Raw genomic sequence first — 17,535 nt, 5'->3', positions numbered from 1 at the left:
GCTGGGTGGTCTGGAGGTAGCAGATGCTCGCCTAGTGGTATGTACCAGTGACACGTATGCCGACACATATTTCGGACCTTTTTCAACGCACGATCGTGCCTTCTTCGTACTGCTCCTTCCATCTCGCAATGCCATGCAATCGTATGTACACTGATCAGTGAGCTGTGACGGCAGCACACCGCTTGTCGGTGTTTCGGGTGCAGTTGCCGTATGATAGAAACCAAGTATTTCGTGGACGAGTCGCAGCAAATGCAGGTAGTCGGCTGCAAGCAGGTGGGCCAGAGCTCCACAGCACAAGCCGTCGCTGTGCTCAGCGATATGGACGGGGTTGGCTGGAGCGGAAGAGCTCTCTCACGAGAGCGCGGCGAATATCGACAGATATGTGAGCCTGTCGTCACAAAACGCAAGCCTTTGGGGCTGTGGAGCATCCTGATTGGTTCGGCGGCGCTCCACCTGTGTATCCTGTGTCACGCACTCGCGGACAGCAGAATGTCAGGATTGATGTTTTGAAGAGTGGAGACTCAGAGAGCGCGATTCCCTTGTGCCCTTTCTCATCTGACAGTGACCTTCGCTGGTCTTCTGCGCCTCTGTTTGGTGATTCGCGAGGATACCGGCTGTGGAGGAGTGTCGGATGCTTGATATGCAGAAAGGTGACTATTAATAGCGCGGAATGGAAGTTCGCACGTGACTGATTTCGGCTGTTCTGGAACCTTCGCGCGCGTTCGATTGTGCAGCAACGCGTCACACTCACGAACCCATCCCATCCACGTCCCATGCTTTTCTTTCGGTCATAGCCACCGAAGCATTGCAACAAGACCACGTCAGCCCGAAGCGGTGCAGGCAAGTATATAAGGTGCGCAGTCCATACTCTCGAATCATCATGCCCTCCTCCCATCATCACCCAATAACACCAACCAGCGAAGCGCAGAGTTCCTTCGCCTACACCAATCGATAGCTCCTCAAGCTCATCAGCCAGCATGTCAGTCTTCATCTACCCGTCTCACACCGCATGGTACCAGCCCACGGCGGCACCGCCGACCGCATCTCGTCGCCGGCAGTCGGCAGTGTTCAGCGGCCGTTGCATGCCTGTCGCCTACTCACAAGAGCCAGTCAGGTCGCATGCATCCGGCTTCTTGCCCTTCGATGGGGAGGATGCCTCGTCCGACTTCTTTTCCGTCCTCGCCTCTGAATGGCAGCATCAACAACATCAGCAGCAGAGGCGGCAGCAACAGCAACTCGAGGCTGAGCGTGAACGCCAGCGTCGCTTCCGTCTAGCTCGTCAGCGCCAGGCGCAGTTGCTCCAACTACATCGTCAGCGCCAGCTCGAGGCTGAACGCGAACGTCAACGCCAGCACGAGAGCGAGAGGCAAAAGGCGCAGGCTGCTGCCTTCTTGCAGAATCTGCTCGCTCAGTATCTGCAAGGCTTTCAAGAGGAGGAGCGAGAGGTACAGCGCCAGGAGCAGCTTCGTCAGCAACAAGCTCGCCAGCTCCAGCTGCAGCGCGCACGCGCCACCGAGATCCAGCGTCAACTGCAGCATCAGCGTCAGCGCCATGTAGAGTCTCAACAACACTTCTTCAAGCAGCTTCTCGGTGCTCTGCCGCACTCCTACTGCAAAAATGAGAATGAACAGCGTCAGCAAGAGGACGAGGAGATGAGCAATGCTACCGATCTCATCGAGCAGACTGTCAAGCATGTCTTTGGCGGCCTCTTTGGCGGCCTTGACGCCGAGACTGCTGCTCACCCGCAGCGACAAGAGCAAAGGCAAGACTCGCAGCAGCAAACTGAGAGACAGAAAGATGTAAGCATTTGTTGTCAATGCGCACCTTGACCATTTGCCCAGCAGTCACTCATCCACTCGCTCTCTTCTTGCCACAACCAGGTCTGTCAGCCCGACGAGAACAAGGACAAGGGACATGACGAGATGCCGACCGACGCAGCGCCGACGCCGGCTGCGAACCCGGCTCCTGTTGCGACTCCTCCAGACGTCGAGCAGTCACTGGTCACCGCTGAAGAACGCGAACAAGGTCAAGAGCACATGTCGGAGCACGTGCTCTTCTTCCACCCGTTCACGCCTGCTCTCATACGCGACTCGTCGGCCATCAAGTCGTCCGAAATTGACATTCACGTCGACCCGTCCAAGCGCGAAGTGGTCATCAAAGGCCTTTGGCCCGCCGACGCACCTGCGTCCGCATATGGCAATGACAGCAGTAGCAGCAGCCCCAGCGGCGGGAGCGGGAAACGCAAGCGCAGGAACAGCAGTCGCAGATGCCGCCGTCACAAGACGGCGCACGTGCGCGATGTCGACGAGCGCACAGGCGAGGAGATCATGCTGCCTGAAGACTCGGAGGAGAGTGCAAACGAGCAGGCGGATGACGTTGTTGTCCTCTCTAACGACAGCAGCGGCAGTAGCAGCGACAGCAGCGCCTCGTCTGACGCTGGCGACGCCGAAGACGACAAATCGCTCGTCCACGTCGACGGCAGCTCGAACGCCAATGCCAATGCCGACGCTAATCCCAACCCCAACGCGGGTGCAGGCATGATCAGCAAGAGCTTCGGCATCCCCGCCGGAGTCGACCTGGCGCTGATTCAGGCAGACCTTACCCATGAAGGGTTCAAGATCTGGGTCCCTGCAGCAACAACAGCAGCATCGACGGCGACGCCAGCGCAGCAGACGCAGCAGCGGCGGGAAGAGGCTGAGCAGGAGCTGGATGATCTGCAGCTTGACTGAATGGACGATCGTTTGCCCGATGTAGATCACATTGCGCGGATTTCTTGTGAAGTATTGTGTAACTTTGGTATTGAGGACATCGTCCGATCCAATTTCACCAGCACCGAATACAAATTAGATTGCGAAGTTCTATTTGCCGAGTTGTGCGTCTGCCGCTTGTGCGCTGGAATCTAGCCTGCTCTCTTATTGGAGAATGATTTTAAACTGCTTGGCGCCAACCCATTGCAGGTGTTTCGGATCAGGCAGCAGGACATGTACATGATCAACGCATCATATCCAGTGTATAATATGCACCTTGTACATGTACCTAACCCACCGCCGCCTAGTACCGGCCTCTGGGCTGACTGTGGCGCAGATGACACACTTACCAGGCCTCCGGGCTGCAAGCAGACGATGGCCTTGCGATGGATTAAGGCATGAAGTGATGAAGCGGCGAAAAGGAGACGGAACAGGTCGAGGTTGGGTTCTTTCACCCCATCGGCAGACACAGTGCGCCTCGCGTGGGCGATCATGTGCTGACGCCCTGAGGGAGGCGTCCAGAGATGTCCTGGTGGCTTCTAGCCAGGCCAGGCCAGGGGCTGGCCAACAAAACGCCATCAGCAGGAGAATATTTCCAGCGCATGGCATGTTGCATGCACGGGTTGCATCTTCGCTGTCCTAACAAGGAAAGACGTCCTCCTACATGCAAATGCTAGACTCGGTGCATTCTTTCAACATCCATAGTACCGCAGCAGTCACAGGATGTAGGTACGTACATTAGACGCCCACTACCTAGCCAGCAAGCAGTGGGCGGCAAGTTGCGCACACACGTAGAGTGCCAGATCTCGGCGCGCCGTGCAGAGAGGGCTCTGGTGCCCTCTCCGCCCAGCCGCCGGCAACTTGCCATAGTCGACTTAGTGCTAATGGGCGCTTGTGAGGCGCAATGCCTGGCTGGACACTGCTCCTGTGCCCTAGCCAAGCCAGGCTCTATTTGTCTCTCTTTGTTCCTTCCAGTCTGTTCGATGCACGTTGCTTGCGGCTAATTATTACACATCTCGCACCTCCCTCCGAATGCATGCCTCCATCCCTACACACTCTTCCCTTCTCTTTCGGATGGACTCGCCATCGTTCAGCGCACCTTGCTCCCATCCCGCGCAGGTAACGGGCAGGTAACGAGCACTCGATCGAACAGTCTCGGTGCCGCAATTCTTCGCCTAAGCACCCCAGACGATTGGTCTGCGCGTGTGTTGCGCCCGTGGCTTCGGTTCCTACTCCTGCTTCTGCTTCTGCTCCTGCTCCTGCTTCTACACCTGCTCTTCTCGCCCTGCCGACACTGTAGCCGCAGTACCCATACATCTATCTGCCTTGCTTCCTAACTGGCCATCTACCCCATTCGCATGCGATTATAGCCCATTATCATGTCCACCAGCGCTACCACAGGTGCAGGGCCATCCCGATCGCAGCGCGGGTCGCTCGTCCTGCGTCCTTCTTCCTCTTCCTCTTCGTTGCGTCCACGCAGTGGCTTGGTTTCCGAGCAGGCGCACCTCGAGGAATGCGCCCGAGGAGATGAGGAATATACCACACCGCAAGAAGGGCGCAGCGACCGAGTCGCGTCCGCAAGCCTTACCAGTGCGCTCGCATTCGCAGGCGGCAGCGGCGGCGACGCTTCGGCGACAGAAAATGTGACTCGCGCAACGACGCCTTTCCCGCTCGCCTCCAATCACTATAGCCCAGTGGCTGGCGCCACCAAGTCGAGATCGTCCTCTTGGAAATATCCGACCTATGGCCAAGAGCAGCGGCACCTCGCGGACGCATACCCGTCCTACCACCCTAAGAGCCCGTCGATCCCGAAGTCTCCCAGCAGCGACAAGAACAATGAAAAGGATAGCGGAGAGTACGAGCTCCACGAAGAGAAGGAACCCCGTCATGGCCAAGGTGTGGCGGCGCTTACTGTCACGTATCACAAGCTGGGGGCGCGGGTTCGGTCCGCGAGGCGGAGGCGGCCGGCGCTCTTCTACGCAATACTCGCGCTCATCGCCGCAACAGTCCTCGTCGCCGTCATCGCCGGCGCCGTGATAGGCTCACGCACATATGCACACGACGACAGCGTACCGGACGTCGGCTCTCCGCTTGCCACAGGGCTGGTCGCGCCGGCCGGGTTCGTGTATGCGTGGAGTATAGCCGGCGCGCGCACGTCGTGGGAGGACGATGCGCCGTACCTGTCGCGCCTGACGCTCAACAACACGCACCGCGTCGCGCAGCGCGCTGTCGTGGCGTGCGCGGCGCAGTGCTCGCAGCCAGTGCTCGGATCGATCGACGGCGGCGTGCCGTGCAACGCGTTCCAGCTCGTTCAGTTCCCTACTGCCAGCAACGAGGGCGACGTCGTCTGTGCGCTGTACGCAGCGCCCATCGCCAAAAAGAATGCCACCGCCTCGGTCGGCGTTGCCGGCGGCGCCGCAGGCCCCAATGGCATCCCCGGCGACGCGGACGACCCCGCCGACACGACCGCACCGCCCGTCATCGCGAGCTACACGTTCCAACGCACCCACCTCATCGGCGGCGGCAGCAGCGCCGGCGATAACGGAACTCAGCAGCAGGCGCAGCTTTCGCCGGGCCAAGTGGCTGGTCCGTGGCGCAAATTGCCCGCTAGCCCTGCTGGTGCATCCTTCATCCAGTTCCGGCCGTGTCCGCGTGTGACGAACGCGACCGTACCGATGTTCGTCAACAAGCAGTGGGTCGACACTACTGGCGGCAGCGGCAATGTGACTTCGAACGCCACTGTCGCCATCGTCATCCAGCACGGCATCGGGCGTGACTTTCAGAATGCCTGGGAGGGCATCTACCCGATCGTCGACGGCGCCAGCACCGTGCTCATCGCGCCCAACTTCTACCTCCCGAGCGACTCCCCGCGCATGATGATCACCGGCACCCTCTCCAACTGGTTCGACCCGGCGCACAACCTCGCCTGGGCCAACTTCGGTAGCTGGGTCGGCGGCGATGATCCGGTCGCGCCGCGCAACACCGGCAGAAGCAGCAACGGCGACAGCGGCGGCTGGCCAGGCGCGGGCGCCGCGTGCAGCACATACAACGTCTACGACGCAATCCGCACCGTCCTCCACAACAGCACTGCCTACCCCCGCCTGCGCACCGTCTACTGGGCCGGCCACTCGGGAGGCGGCGCGTTCGTCTCGCGCTACGCACTCGTCGCGGATGATGCGCCGGACGCACTTAACATGCGATACGTGCACGCCAACGCCCCCAGCTTCCCGTACTTTACCGCCGATCGTCCCGGCCAGGGCCAGGGTCAGATGCAGGTGGGCAGCTGCCAAGGGTTTAACAGCTGGATGTACGGCCTCGACGGCGGATTCACGCGCTATGTCGAGGCCAAGGTCACCACGCCGCATGACATGTTCAAGTAAGTGGCTCCGACCGTCATCCGTCGGCTGACATCTGTCGTCTTTGTCTCGCTCACGTGCAATTCCTCTCCGCGTACCTTTAACAGGCGCTACATTGCCCGTGACGTCGTCGCGCTGCAAGGAGACATGGACACGCGCTCGCGTTACCCCGTCGGCGACTACGAGTGCCAGGTCCTCGCGGAAGGAGGAGACAACCGGCGCGACCGCAACTATGCGTGGTGGGTGTATAAGGTCTTGCTCGCCGGCGCGCCGCTCGACGTGTCCCAGTTCGTGGGATACTCGGTGCTCAAACCACTCGTGAGGAGCCTCAACCTTGTCCCCACTACCACCCCTGCTGCTTATAGTGCATCGTCCACGAGCGCTAATGCGGGCGGCGGCGGAGCTGTCTTTAACCACCGCTTTTGCGTTGTCCCCGGCGTCGGCCACGTGGATGAACCCATGTGGGCCTCGACGTGCGGCAAGGCGTCGTTCATGCCCCAAGGCCCTACGCCGGAGATGAGCGCGCCGCCTAATACCCCATAGACAGCCTTACGCGCTCGCTCGCACGCGCCGCTTCGCTTTGCTTCCCGGTATACTCAGCATTCATTATGGGCCTTCTTTTTAATGATTGACTTGCACATCATACAGTCTGCCCATCCTTCCATTGGGACAATGCTCACATCAGAGGTCCATACGCACCTACATTGCATTTACGTGTCTACGCCCGCGTTAGTGGTGTACAGTTTATCTTGACAGGATCAACGAGAACAAATAATTATACTTTTCTGCACGAAGGCGGTCGAAGTGAGAGAATGCTGGCGAACGTCGCTGGGATTCGCTGGGAGAGCGCAAGCACTGCGAGGAACGTCGTGAAGAAACAGTATACATCCTTGCGGAGTGTAAGGTGCAGGGGAGTACTGCATTACATTCCCCTTGATCGACCAGGCCCTTACTCGCGAAGGGTGCCTTCCGTTCGCATCGACACGGCCGAGTGTGACAAACGGGCCATTTACATAGCAAGGCTTGAGCCGGGTTCGAGAAAGGCTTCCCTACGTGAACGACGCCACTGATGGAACCGATACAAGCACATCGACCCATGATATACATAGCACACCTACGTGTCATGGCCAAGGGGTGGTCGGGTGCGCAATCTTGTGACATTTTTGGATGGAAGATTGGATGAGATCAAGATGATAATCTGAAGCCAAAGGCCTGAAAGGCCCAGCCGCCAAGGAGCGAGAGAAAGCCATCTCATTTGGGCCAGGTGACCGCTCACTTTTTTGGCATATGACGTCATTGCTCATCGAATTGAACTTCCAAAGGCCGGTCGCTCCGGAAAGTGCGGCCTTGCGCGGAGCTTGCATGTTCACTGCGTCACCGCAGCAGTCCAACGTATGTCCCAGAACTGCCCCAATTTTTTTTAACCACCCCAACCCCCACAAGTCCACCCAAAACTCCAAAATTACTACATGTAGACGCGGTGGGCCATCTTCCTTACGCTGAGGGTCTGAGTAGCTGTGAGCATGTCAGAGCAGGCCCGATAGGAGCACAAAGCGCCGCTGTTTTCTACATACCAGCCTTGGTCTTGATACTCGTGCTTGAAGTCTTGTGTGGGGGAAAGGGTGATTGGACGGGCTTGGGTGCCTCTGCGCACTTTTGTGGCAACCGGATCTGTGTCCCCACCACACATCTTTTCTGTGATGAATGCTGTGTTTGTTCTGTTGTCTGTTTCTCTCTGTTCCGCATCATCAATTCAGTACGCCATCCCCGGCCCAAGCGAGAGCTGGAGAGAGCTGCGGTGCTCAGGCGCGGGCGACCTGTTCCCGCCGTTAAATAAACGTTGTGGCCAGCCACACAAATGCGGAATACAGAGACGCACAGCCCGGGGGTATTTTTCTTTTTCTTTCATTCTTTTTATGTGTCCTGCTGGCGATGTGACGTGTGGGTCTAGAATCTGACTGACCCATGATGATGACGCTGTTATGCGAGAGGAGACACGACTCAGACGAGACATGCACTCCCTTCTCTCCCTCGCCCTTGGCCTCTGCCGCTGTCTGGATCATCCAGCATCATCATCATAGCCCCGCCGCCGCCTTCCGTCCAGGCAGCAGCAGCAGCAACAGTGAACCCGCAACATCATTCATCAGCTTGCCCTCGTCTGCGACGTTGGTAACTGTTCAAACATCATCATCATTCAACCACCTCGGGCTGTATCGGTGGGACGACTCCAAATGCCTTCCATCGAACCCCCCTCCCACCGACTCTATTTCGTTTGAGCATCGAACGCTGTGCGCAGCCGTTGCGCTCTTCCCTCCACACCACTGATTGCAAAGCACGGCCAAGCATTGGAAAAGCTCAGCTTCTGCTCAGCTCTTCATAGCTCGAGGGCTCGACTTTTCAGAGGACGAGCCGATCTGACACAAGCCCAACGCAGAGCTTATGTATGCTTCCCGAAACTGCGAATCAGCTGTCTCTCCGAATCGCCGACTCCAGCTCGCAGGTTGTGGGAACCTACCCCTACGCCGTTTACTTTGGTCCTCGAGCCATCGTCTGAAACGGACCGGAAAGTCTGCACAGAAGTTGAGCGGATCCGAGCCGCACGCGACCAGGGTCGCTCATCGCTTTGTCGCACTCCGACAGTGGCGCAATCTTGGAACAGCCGGGCCTTCCGACTCGCATCGTATTTACCAGCATTCTCCCCGGCGCTCACGTAGCGCCATCAGTGCAACAAGGGCGCTCGCATTTGCGGCTGGCATAACGATCAACAGCGTTGCGGGATAGCTCATTCACCGGCGACCCACCATCAGCCCAGATGCCGGTTCTAGAACAGTTCAAGAACTTCATACGTCATGGCAAGGCGGCCAAAGACGGGTATGGCGGTTCACACCGATACGATGTAAGTCAACTCCCCATGTTCCTTTGCTTGGAATTGCTACAAGAGAGCCGCACTACTCACCTTGCTTTCTTGCTCCTTTTATTGAATCATGTTGCGTCTCCTTAGGGCTTCTCAAACGAGGACGATCTGCGAGCGTCTATGGGTAGCAACATGCCCATCATCGTTGCCAGCGGAAGCCCAGGGCATACTCAACAAGGCTTAAACCCGTCAACAGCATCCCACTTACCTCCTTTCCAACCGTCCAGCGGAGCCGCCACGTCCGGCATGGACACCACGCCCGTCGTCATCAATGGCGGAGCCGCAGGCGTTCCCAACTCGAACGGCAGCTGCGGCTCCAACAGCGGTGTCGCCTCCGTAGCTGCTGCTGTCAGCAACAGCAACAGCCGCAACCAGCCGCTTCCGTCACCGGGAGCGCAGGCACACAAGGACGTCGCGGCGCAGATCGTACAGGAGGAACGCGAGGCGAGCGAAAAGATGCCGAGCTACGAGGGATTGACCGAGCGCTTCGTCTTACTAATGAAGATGGGAGAGTGAGTGCCGAGCACACCGCTGTGACGCACGCCCGATGATGCTGACAATGGGTTTCTTCCTTTATCTCTCTCCAGTGGCGCATTCTCAAACGTCTACAAAGCGCGGGATCGCAAGACAGGCCAAAAGGTCGCCATCAAGGTCGTTCGGAAATTTGAACTAAGCAGCAACCAGGTGAGTTACGCTTCCGCTCGTGCCTCCCGTCCGGTCCCTTTCCTTCTTCTGCTCCGCTCGTTATGCCGTGTGCTTTGGTGATGGGCCGGCGGCATCCTTGCACTGGCTCAGCTCGACTCTTTTCGGGTCAGCTCCGCCGTCGTGTCATGCTGCTGCGTAGTGTTGCGTCTCGCTGCGTCGGGCTGCGTCGGGCTGCGCGTGGTGCGCCCTGTCCCATCACGGTCGCTGCCGGACATCCCCTTTGTCTCGGTCTTTCCTTGTGAGGGCCTTGGTACAGCTGGCCACAACCATCAACTGCAGCAATAGCGAACACCAATAACAATAACATCAGCCGCGGTGGTCTTGGCAGCGTTGCTTTAAGGCGAACACGTCCAATGCAGAACAGTCCACATTCAGCTTTTCAGATCATGTCCAGCGTACCGCACGGCATGGCCTGGGAGGTCACTATCCAGTGGCCCTCCTTGTCTCGACACTCGACTTTCCAAATTGACTCTAAGCAGTCTCTCCACTTCTACCTCTTTTCACTTTTTCTTTCACTTCTACTTTCCGCCCTCGTCGCATGTCGAGGGTGCATCTTTTTTCTCTTCTGCTTCTTCACTTCACATCTACCAAAGCCCGGTGTGCGATGCGATGGCGGCAGGGCGCAAGCGGCACCAACAGCGTGCCTCGGTCCCCTGCGCAGTTCCGCGAAGGCCGAGACACTCTGCGCTTCCCTCCCACTCCTACGTCCCGCTCCTACCCTTTCCAAGATAGATGAAGGAGGAATGAAACGAGAAGAAAGAAGCGACATCCCAAGCTGACCGCCCGCCCATCCACGGTCTTTCTTCTTCCCCCTTTTTTCTCCTTTCGATTCCCTGTGCCCTTTCCCCTTTTCGCTCTCCATATCATGTCCTTGCGCTCGACGAATTTTCCCCCATCCATCGCCTTGCAACAACGCTACCGGTCGCACCTCTCAATCCATCGCCACAACTATGCATCGACTATCGCTGAACCTGTGCCCTCTCCGCCTGGTCTCGGAAACGGCCGCTCATTGTCCAACATGCTCGCACGGTGTCGCACTCGCGCCGCCATTGCTATTGCGGCCGCTGCTGGAAACTGCACCTCGCTGCCTTGTGGCTGCTTTGTTTGCGTTTCCCTTTCGCTTCCTTTTTTCGCCGTTCCTCTTCCCTGCTTGGCCTCTCGTCTCGCTCGGTGATCACACCTCTGGACCTTTGACGATCTGCGTTCCCCTGTTGGATGCGTTCGCCTGCACGCTTTGGATACTGGCTTCCATCGCTCTGTAGGACGCCCGTTTGGACCCGCAGTTTCGCAAGAAGAACAGAGTCACCGAGGTGAGATAGGGTGGCAGCTTTGTCGTTTCTTTCCTTTCCTCTTTCTATGCGTCATTCTCGTTCTGCGCGGCTCTGCGTCTTGCATGTAAAGTCGAGGAACAGCCGTTTGACTGAAGCTCTCCTTCCTCTTCGCCACTTCGCAGCGCGCCAACATCCTCAAAGAGGTACAGATCATGCGCGGACTCAAACACGAAGGGATCGTCCAGCTGCTGGAGTTCTCCGAGTCAAGAGATCACTATTATCTCGTCCTTGAGCTGCTGGAGGGCGGTGAACTTTTCCACCAGATCGTCAAGTTGACATACTTTAGCGAGCCACTCGCAAGGCACGTCATCCTGCAGGTCGCCAGAGGTATTCGGTACCTCCACGAGGAGAAAGGAGTCGTCCATAGGTATGTGACGCAAGCCGTTACGAGGCCCGCGAAGACTGGACGTGCTGACAATGACTCTTGAATTGCACCCTCACAGAGATATCAAGCCAGAGAACTTGCTATTTGAGTCGATCAACATCATCCCTTCCAAAGTTAACAAGGCGCGACCGTACGATGAAGAGAAGGAGGACGAGGGCGAGTTCATACCCGGCCTCGGTGGTGGCGGTATCGGACGCGTCAAGATTGCCGACTTTGGGCTCAGCAAGATCGTGTGGGAGGAGAGCACGATGACACCATGCGGCACTGTCGGCTACACTGCCCCGGAGATCGTCAAAGATGAGCGCTACTCGAAATCAGTAGATATGTGGGCGCTTGGCTGTGTGCTTTACACGCTCTTCTGCGGCTTCCCACCATTTTACGACGAGTCCATCTCGGTGCTCACCGAAAAAGTCGCCAAGGGGTACTACACGTTCCTCTCCCCGTGGTGGGACGACATTAGTGCTTCCGCCAAAGACCTCATCACGCACCTCCTTTGCGTCGACCCGCGGAAGCGGTACACGATCGACGAGTTCCTTGCCCATCCATGGTGCAACGTGCGGGACCCGGCGCCCGAGCTCAACTCGGCCGACATTGTACTGGCCAAGTCGTCCGAGATGCCGCTGGATTCACCGCTCTTGCAGTCGATGAAAGGCACCAAGGCGCAGCGCGTGGCCATGATGTCTCCCGGTATTAATCAGCTCAAGGAAGCATTCGACGTGACGTACGCGGTGCATCGCATGGAAGAGGAGGGTGCCGCACGCAAAGGCTACAACCCAGGCAATCGTGGCGAACTGCTGGGACTCAACGAGGAAGACGAGCAGGATGAGGCCGAGGAAACCGCACGCAAGTACGGCCAGGAGGCAGGGCGGGCCGTCGAACAGCAACGTGGGGCAAGAGGTTTGGACGCAAGCGGCACCAGTGCCTCTGCTGCTGCGCAATCGCAAGCACAGCAGCAACAGCAAGTGGCGCAGCACTACCCTGGTCGCGGTGGAGCGGATCCAAAGCTTGCAGCGGCGGCGCTATACGATGGCAGGGCCGGCCAGCGCGACCGTGGCGCCCGCGCCAACAAGCGTGCGTTTGACCTCAACATTAGCAATGCCACGCTGCTCGGGCGCAGAAACAAGGCTATGGACCCGCAGCTCGGCAGCCTCGATGCACGCATCGCTGCTGGTGGCAGTTCCGCGAGTATGTTGCGCGTGGATTGAGGAGGAGGCGGACCATGATGGACAACGCTGCACGCACGCGGCATGCGTTCCCTAGTGGCGGATACACTGGTGCCACAGGCTAAGAGGCTCGATTAAAGTAGGCATCACGCAAGCAGGCAAGCAAGCAGGCAAGCAAGCAGACCGCAGGCACTGCAGTTGCTGTGCCACGATGCAAAGAGCAGGGTGTTGGCTTTGTTATCCCAGTTATGGCATTAACCATGAACCGTTTCCTTCGCATTTTCAACCTTTGTCGTGTATCATAATCACTATCAAGTCGCATGCTGGATGGAATACGTCGAGTTCCTCCTGATTGAAAGACGCCGTATGATGGTGTAAGGAGGTGAACCCGTGGAGGGGGAGATGGCGAGGTCCTCACCTCCCAGGTATCAAAGGCCTGAGTGCTTTGGACTTCCCACTCGGGATGAAGATCTTATCAATCGACCTGTTCGAGTCCCCCCATGCGATTGTGGCTCTACCGTTTTGCAAGTGCCAATGGAGGAAACCCTCCCCTCCCCCCCCCGCAGGCCGCGGCAACGTTGAATGCATCGTCACGTGATCCCACCAGTCGTTCGGGGTTTCCGTCGGCATATCTGAAATTCCAAGCGGTCGGCTCCCAAACGAGATCCACTATGCGGGACCTGCTGGCTTGAGATATCGCGAGAGTGAAACTTATGTGAAGACTCACGTCGGCAACGAATAAACATCTCGGTGGCCAAATGTATATATACACCAAGGCTGCTTGCAAAATCGTATGAATGGCCCAGCGTACCCACACATCAGTTCCTCCCCCCTCAACTGCGCTTCGTTCGAATTGGCCAATATGCTGAACATATTGGGCGCGCAATTGCGCAAGGTCCGCATCGTCACCGGCGACGATGCAAAGTCATCTGCTGCGGCTGTTGCGGCCTCTTCCGTGGATGAAGGCGCAGCAACCGTTCAGCTAGTGGCAGAAGGCTCGAAAAGCAACTTGCCAGTCATGCGGGACGAAGCCAAGGCGGTACTTCAGAAGCTCGGGGTACCGCTGATTGACTGCCATGCCTGGTGAGTTTGTCGAGCTTCGCCACTCGGGGACGCATGCGTCTAGGTCTTCACCACAAGAACGCTGCCTGTGGCGGTGCTAATCTGCTCGATACCCTCTTTCTGCAGCCCCAACCCATGCACCGAGAATGAAGAACATTCGTCGTTGCACGCCGTCGACCCGTCTTTCCTCCGTACCTGGTCCAAGCAAGAAGTGGACTTTGAATCAGAGCTGCTTGGCACGACATCTCCATTCTTGCGACACGTGCTCGTTTCTACTGGCCAACGGGACTGGCCGAAACACATCGCTGAGGTTAGCGGAAGTTTGGCGCAGCTGCTTTCCAATTTGGCAGCTGGAGAGACCGAGACGACGGACGATGCGGAGGAGTCAGTTCCCCCAAAGGGGTGTTGGGGGACCGCGCCGGCAGCAGCAGCAAGGCAAGGTCTTGGAAAACGGCCGACAAAAATCACGGTCAGCAACTCATCGCATCATAGCCAGTCGGACGAGCTCCACCTTGAGAGCTTGTTCGTTTTTCCCGACTGGCTTTGCATTTCGAATGTCCCTTCCTTGCGGGATGCGCCGGAACAAGAAGCCATCAAGAGAAGCGAGACGGTGAAAACTACCTACCGACGTTGGCTCAGCCCCACTGAGCCCAGGGATGATTTGCCAGAACCCGCAGCCAGGACGATGTGCTCTGTCTTGCCTTATTCGGCCGTCATTTTGTTATGTGAGCACCTCCTCAACGTTCTCTTGCCATAAGTGTTCTTCAACGACTCTGGCGTGCGCTAGTGTTACCATCGTGCACCCATAACTGACTAGTTTGCCTCTCTGGATTTATAGGCTCCCACAAGAAGCGCGACGTGCGATGCCACATCGCTGCGCCAGTGCTGGCGGAAGCGTTCAAGAGCCTCGCTGAACAAGACGGCTGGCACGTGGATGAGAGGGGCGATGACTGCCTCCTGACCCGTCCGCCGCCCCAGCAGGACGGCACATGGTCCGGCCATGTACAGCAACAAAAACGTGACAAGGACGGTCTCCAGGCAGAAAGAGGGTTTGGCTTTGTCGAGCCGGGTGTATCAATAGAAGAGCAGGAGAGGCAGGTTACCGCATGGAGAAAGCGCGCAGCCAGCCCGAGCGACGAGAAGCATCTCGGCATCTTCTATTGCAGTCACATCGGCGGTCATCGGTATGCTGGGAACGGTGAGTCCACCATCCCGTTCAGGTTTATAAGTAGTCTTCGCTCTTGCTCACACAGACAACCGCTTCAACATGCCAGTGATCATTTACTTTCCCAACGGTGCAGGGGTATGGTACGGCCGCGTCTCACCCGACCCTGCCAAGGGTGACGTGGCCAAGGTCTGGCGCGAGACGGTAGTGGGTGGCAAGGTTATTCAAGAATTCCTGCGCGCGGGCATCAACCTCGTGCGCTCTACGCCGTCAAAAGCAGGGCAGCAGCACTTTCGACCTATCAATGACTGGTAGACGATTGATCACAGGCATCACATGGAGCTTGCATAATTATAGAGGTATCACATTCTGCATGAGATTCAACATGTTGCATTTTTGCATTTTTACTTCAATGTCTATACCTCTAGTTGATTGGCTGACGATTTTTCATGCGCGTTCGCATATCCACATGCGATCCGCTAGGGTGACCTTGACTAGCTCCCGTGGATCCGAATGCAGTTGAGGGTACTTGAATTCGACCTGCGACAACGCCTGCACTGGCGGAAGAAGAGCGTGGAACAGATGTGGGCCGGCTTTAGTGTCGCTGGCCAGGAAGCTGCAATTTGGCGTGGCATCAATAACGTGAGTGAAACCGAGCCATTGAGTTGCGTTGGATGAGGAGAGGTCTTCGCGGCGGTCGTACTCCCATGCCACTCCCGCGGAGGCGGACGAGGTGAATGGAAATGCAGAAGGCAATGAAGGGACTCCCAGTGCGCCAGCGGTCGGTCGTTGCAGGTATTTCAGCTGGAAGCGCGTCGATCCGCTCATCGTAGCGTCAACGGTGCTGTGCACAAGCACATTCGTCTCAATTTTGCCATCAAGCGCGTCATGCAGGCGTGCCATCGCCATACCGCCCGGATAGTTGTAGTGCGAGGCGAGCGTCGCGATCGACGCGTGCAGGGCTGTGCCGCAGAGGACGGCTAGCGTACCTAGGCGCATGATCCAGGCACTGAATGCGCTTGTAGCGAAGGTGCTACCCCAGCTGCGAGAGGAAAACGCGTAAAAAGTCATTAAGAGTTTGATGATGTGAGCTCGTGAGCATGAATGCTCACATTTGACCAAGGGCCAGCGCGGAGAAAGCGTTAAAACACGGGACTGTATATATGATGAACCTCCATTCCTTGTGAGACACGAGCGATAGTAGGCAGGTGTGGAAGAGCGGGATGACCAACAGGCCTGTCACACTCTCCAACTTCTTGACCGCCACGTAGTCTTCGTACGAGGACCACAGTCGGAACATGAGCGCCATACCGATGGGTACGAGAACGATGCTGATGGAGAGCGCCTTGGGCAGTGCGGATGTGAAGTAGAATGTTCGGGACATCGTGCCCCAGGCTGCCGACTTGCCCTGCAAGATATTGAAGCTGAAAGCTTCGAACTCTGGGATGAAGTTGGCAGAAATGAGCTGATTCACAGAATAGGGAACGTACGGTAGGCTGCTCGAGTTGTGAATCCCGCTCCAGAGCGGCTTGTCGAACCAAGTCGTAAGGCCTTGAGTTCGGAGAGCATCTTCATCAATACGAGTATGTATCACCAAGGGACTAAGTTCCTCACCAACTGAGATTACGGCGCTGATCAAACCCGCGTGGAACAGATCCCCAAACTTTGCTCGATTGGTTGCAATCAACCATAAGCAACTTGGAGCCAGCACTCCTACCAGCTCGCAGCGAAGGATGGCGGTACAGAAAGTGAGCAAAGTGAAGCCAGCCACTGCAGATGGACTGCTCCCTTGCCACGGCTTGTTCGAGATCAAAATCCAGCGCAGAGCCACGAGCGCTGCCAAGGAATATTAGAGAAGGCTTCAGCGCCGCTGTTATCATTCAAGTAAAGGGTGCTGTACCGTTGAGCTCACTTGGCCCAAGGACTAGCGAGTTGTGCGTCGTCCTCCCAGCCCAAAAGAGAAAATTGAATTGCAAGCCGTGCAACAAGAGAAAAAGATTGCGCGCGAAAGAGCCATCTTGACGGCGCGGACTTTCACTTGTCCCCTTGGATAATCGCTTCGGTTCATCCTCTGGCGACTCGCCGAGTTGACGGACGACCTCGGAAAAATAGAATACGGCTGCTGCATTGAGAAGGCCCAGCACCAGGCGTACTGAAAGACGAGGGTAGTGCGCATAGGAAAGCATGAGCGACGGTGAATATCTCCGTCAAGATGGCGCGATTCTCACCGGTGATCTGAACATCTGCACTGCTTCTGATCAGTCCGCTCCACCTGCCGAGCACGGCGAAGGGGTACACGGCGATGCTCAGCGCTTGCACGCCTAGGAAAGAATGCGGTACCGGATCTGGGAAAACGAAGAATTCGAAGTGCTTTCGCACTTGTTCGCCGTCGAGGAGACCCCAAGCGAGATTGTCGTGCACGGCATTGAGAACGAAGTGCTCTTCGATTTTTGTATATGGCGTGTAGAGGATGTGGGCGACAGTGGCGCCGACAAAGACAGCGAGCGTTAGCCCGTCCCAGATATTCGGCATGGCTTTTCTGCCGAAGGAGGTTGACCGTAGTGGGCCGGCTCAACGAGTATCCGGCTTGATCTTCTGTCAAAACTCGTCCTTGGTTGACCCTTTGTCTGTTCGTGGACTGTGAAGAGATGTCACGATGCTACATACACACGCATCTATGTTATCCATTGTCAGCGTGCCTTTCTTC

General features: G+C 57.2%; 7 protein-coding genes across 7 annotated transcripts; 5 read left to right on the top strand and 2 right to left on the bottom strand.

Moving 5' to 3' along the window:
• Positions 1-977: 977 nt before the first annotated feature.
• Positions 978-2,729, top strand: K437DRAFT_269866 (uncharacterized protein; the record flags this gene model as incomplete). The annotated part of the gene is made up of 2 exons (XM_013386072.1): positions 978-1,799; positions 1,881-2,729. 2 exons carry the CDS (start codon positions 978-980, stop codon positions 2,727-2,729), a joined length of 1,671 nt encoding a protein of 556 aa, XP_013241526.1.
• A 1,078-nt stretch (positions 2,730-3,807) lies between these two features.
• K437DRAFT_295743 (uncharacterized protein) lies at positions 3,808-6,820 on the top strand. The gene is made up of 2 exons (XM_013386071.1): positions 3,808-6,123; positions 6,211-6,820. The coding sequence occupies exons 1-2, from the start codon at positions 4,127-4,129 to the stop codon at positions 6,644-6,646; spliced, it is 2,433 nt and encodes an 810-aa protein (XP_013241525.1). The 5' UTR covers positions 3,808-4,126; the 3' UTR covers positions 6,647-6,820.
• On the bottom strand, positions 6,741-7,870 carry K437DRAFT_258493 (uncharacterized protein). The gene is made up of 2 exons (XM_013386070.1): positions 7,678-7,870; positions 6,741-7,618 (listed from the first exon to the last, which is right to left on the bottom strand). The coding sequence occupies exons 1-2, from the start codon at positions 7,791-7,793 to the stop codon at positions 7,225-7,227; spliced, it is 510 nt and encodes a 169-aa protein (XP_013241524.1). The 5' UTR covers positions 7,794-7,870; the 3' UTR covers positions 6,741-7,224.
• Positions 7,871-8,672: 802 nt separating this feature from the next.
• K437DRAFT_181894 (uncharacterized protein) lies at positions 8,673-9,929 on the top strand. The gene is made up of 3 exons (XM_013386069.1): positions 8,673-8,999; positions 9,105-9,529; positions 9,605-9,929. The coding sequence occupies exons 1-3, from the start codon at positions 8,916-8,918 to the stop codon at positions 9,780-9,782; spliced, it is 687 nt and encodes a 228-aa protein (XP_013241523.1). The 5' UTR covers positions 8,673-8,915; the 3' UTR covers positions 9,783-9,929.
• A 1,166-nt stretch (positions 9,930-11,095) lies between these two features.
• K437DRAFT_181897 (Pkinase-domain-containing protein) lies at positions 11,096-13,024 on the top strand. Its single transcript, XM_013386068.1, has 2 exons — positions 11,096-11,420; positions 11,497-13,024. The coding sequence occupies exons 1-2, from the start codon at positions 11,206-11,208 to the stop codon at positions 12,641-12,643; spliced, it is 1,362 nt and encodes a 453-aa protein (XP_013241522.1). The 5' UTR covers positions 11,096-11,205; the 3' UTR covers positions 12,644-13,024.
• A 329-nt stretch (positions 13,025-13,353) lies between these two features.
• Positions 13,354-15,262, top strand: K437DRAFT_258491 (uncharacterized protein). The gene is made up of 4 exons (XM_013386067.1): positions 13,354-13,684; positions 13,790-14,388; positions 14,502-14,861; positions 14,938-15,262. The coding sequence occupies exons 1-4, from the start codon at positions 13,464-13,466 to the stop codon at positions 15,141-15,143; spliced, it is 1,386 nt and encodes a 461-aa protein (XP_013241521.1). The 5' UTR covers positions 13,354-13,463; the 3' UTR covers positions 15,144-15,262.
• On the bottom strand, positions 15,219-17,454 carry K437DRAFT_238618 (glycosyltransferase family 22 protein). The gene is made up of 5 exons (XM_013386066.1): positions 17,057-17,454; positions 16,741-16,980; positions 16,443-16,664; positions 15,941-16,379; positions 15,219-15,870 (listed from the first exon to the last, which is right to left on the bottom strand). Exons 1-5 carry the CDS (start codon positions 17,358-17,360, stop codon positions 15,276-15,278), a joined length of 1,800 nt encoding a protein of 599 aa, XP_013241520.1. The 5' UTR covers positions 17,361-17,454; the 3' UTR covers positions 15,219-15,275.
• Positions 17,455-17,535: the final 81 nt, after the last annotated feature.

The sequence above is a fragment of the Tilletiaria anomala genome (assembly GCF_000711695.1).
Source record: "Tilletiaria anomala UBC 951 chromosome Unknown K437scaffold_86, whole genome shotgun sequence".
NCBI classification, from domain to species: Eukaryota; Fungi; Basidiomycota; class Exobasidiomycetes; order Georgefischeriales; family Tilletiariaceae; genus Tilletiaria; species Tilletiaria anomala.
The sequence above is the reverse complement of the archived record's forward strand: the minus strand, read 5'-3'. Positions and strand labels throughout refer to the sequence as shown.

What these genes read in the sequence shown, in the direction of transcription:
- K437DRAFT_295743 (XM_013386071.1), top strand. Translation starts at nt 4,127, where the DNA reads ATGTCCACCAGCGCTACCACAGGTGCAGGGCCATCCCGATCGCAGCGC. An exon ending in ACGCCGCATGACATGTTCAA is followed by an intron (nt 6,124 to 6,210) that starts GTAAGTGGCTCC and finishes TACCTTTAACAG; the next exon opens with GCGCTACATTGCCCGTGACG.
- K437DRAFT_258493 (XM_013386070.1), bottom strand. Translation starts at nt 7,793, where the DNA reads ATGTGTGGTGGGGACACAGATCCGGTTGCCACAAAAGTGCGCAGAGGC. An exon ending in GAGTATCAAGACCAAGGCTG is followed by an intron (nt 7,619 to 7,677) that starts GTATGTAGAAAA and finishes ACATGCTCACAG; the next exon opens with CTACTCAGACCCTCAGCGTA.
- K437DRAFT_181894 (XM_013386069.1), top strand. Translation starts at nt 8,916, where the DNA reads ATGCCGGTTCTAGAACAGTTCAAGAACTTCATACGTCATGGCAAGGCG. An exon ending in GCGGTTCACACCGATACGAT is followed by an intron (nt 9,000 to 9,104) that starts GTAAGTCAACTC and finishes GCGTCTCCTTAG; the next exon opens with GGCTTCTCAAACGAGGACGA. An exon ending in TTACTAATGAAGATGGGAGA is followed by an intron (nt 9,530 to 9,604) that starts GTGAGTGCCGAG and finishes ATCTCTCTCCAG; the next exon opens with TGGCGCATTCTCAAACGTCT.
- K437DRAFT_181897 (XM_013386068.1), top strand. Translation starts at nt 11,206, where the DNA reads ATGCGCGGACTCAAACACGAAGGGATCGTCCAGCTGCTGGAGTTCTCC. An exon ending in GAGAAAGGAGTCGTCCATAG is followed by an intron (nt 11,421 to 11,496) that starts GTATGTGACGCA and finishes GCACCCTCACAG; the next exon opens with AGATATCAAGCCAGAGAACT.
- K437DRAFT_258491 (XM_013386067.1), top strand. Translation starts at nt 13,464, where the DNA reads ATGCTGAACATATTGGGCGCGCAATTGCGCAAGGTCCGCATCGTCACC. An exon ending in TTCGGCCGTCATTTTGTTAT is followed by an intron (nt 14,389 to 14,501) that starts GTGAGCACCTCC and finishes CTGGATTTATAG; the next exon opens with GCTCCCACAAGAAGCGCGAC. An exon ending in TCATCGGTATGCTGGGAACG is followed by an intron (nt 14,862 to 14,937) that starts GTGAGTCCACCA and finishes TCAACATGCCAG; the next exon opens with TGATCATTTACTTTCCCAAC.
- K437DRAFT_238618 (XM_013386066.1), bottom strand. Translation starts at nt 17,360, where the DNA reads ATGCCGAATATCTGGGACGGGCTAACGCTCGCTGTCTTTGTCGGCGCC. An exon ending in TGCAGATGTTCAGATCACCG is followed by an intron (nt 16,981 to 17,056) that starts GTGAGAATCGCG and finishes CTCGTCTTTCAG; the next exon opens with TACGCCTGGTGCTGGGCCTT. An exon ending in CAGCGCCGTAATCTCAGTTG is followed by an intron (nt 16,380 to 16,442) that starts GTGAGGAACTTA and finishes TCCGAACTCAAG; the next exon opens with GCCTTACGACTTGGTTCGAC.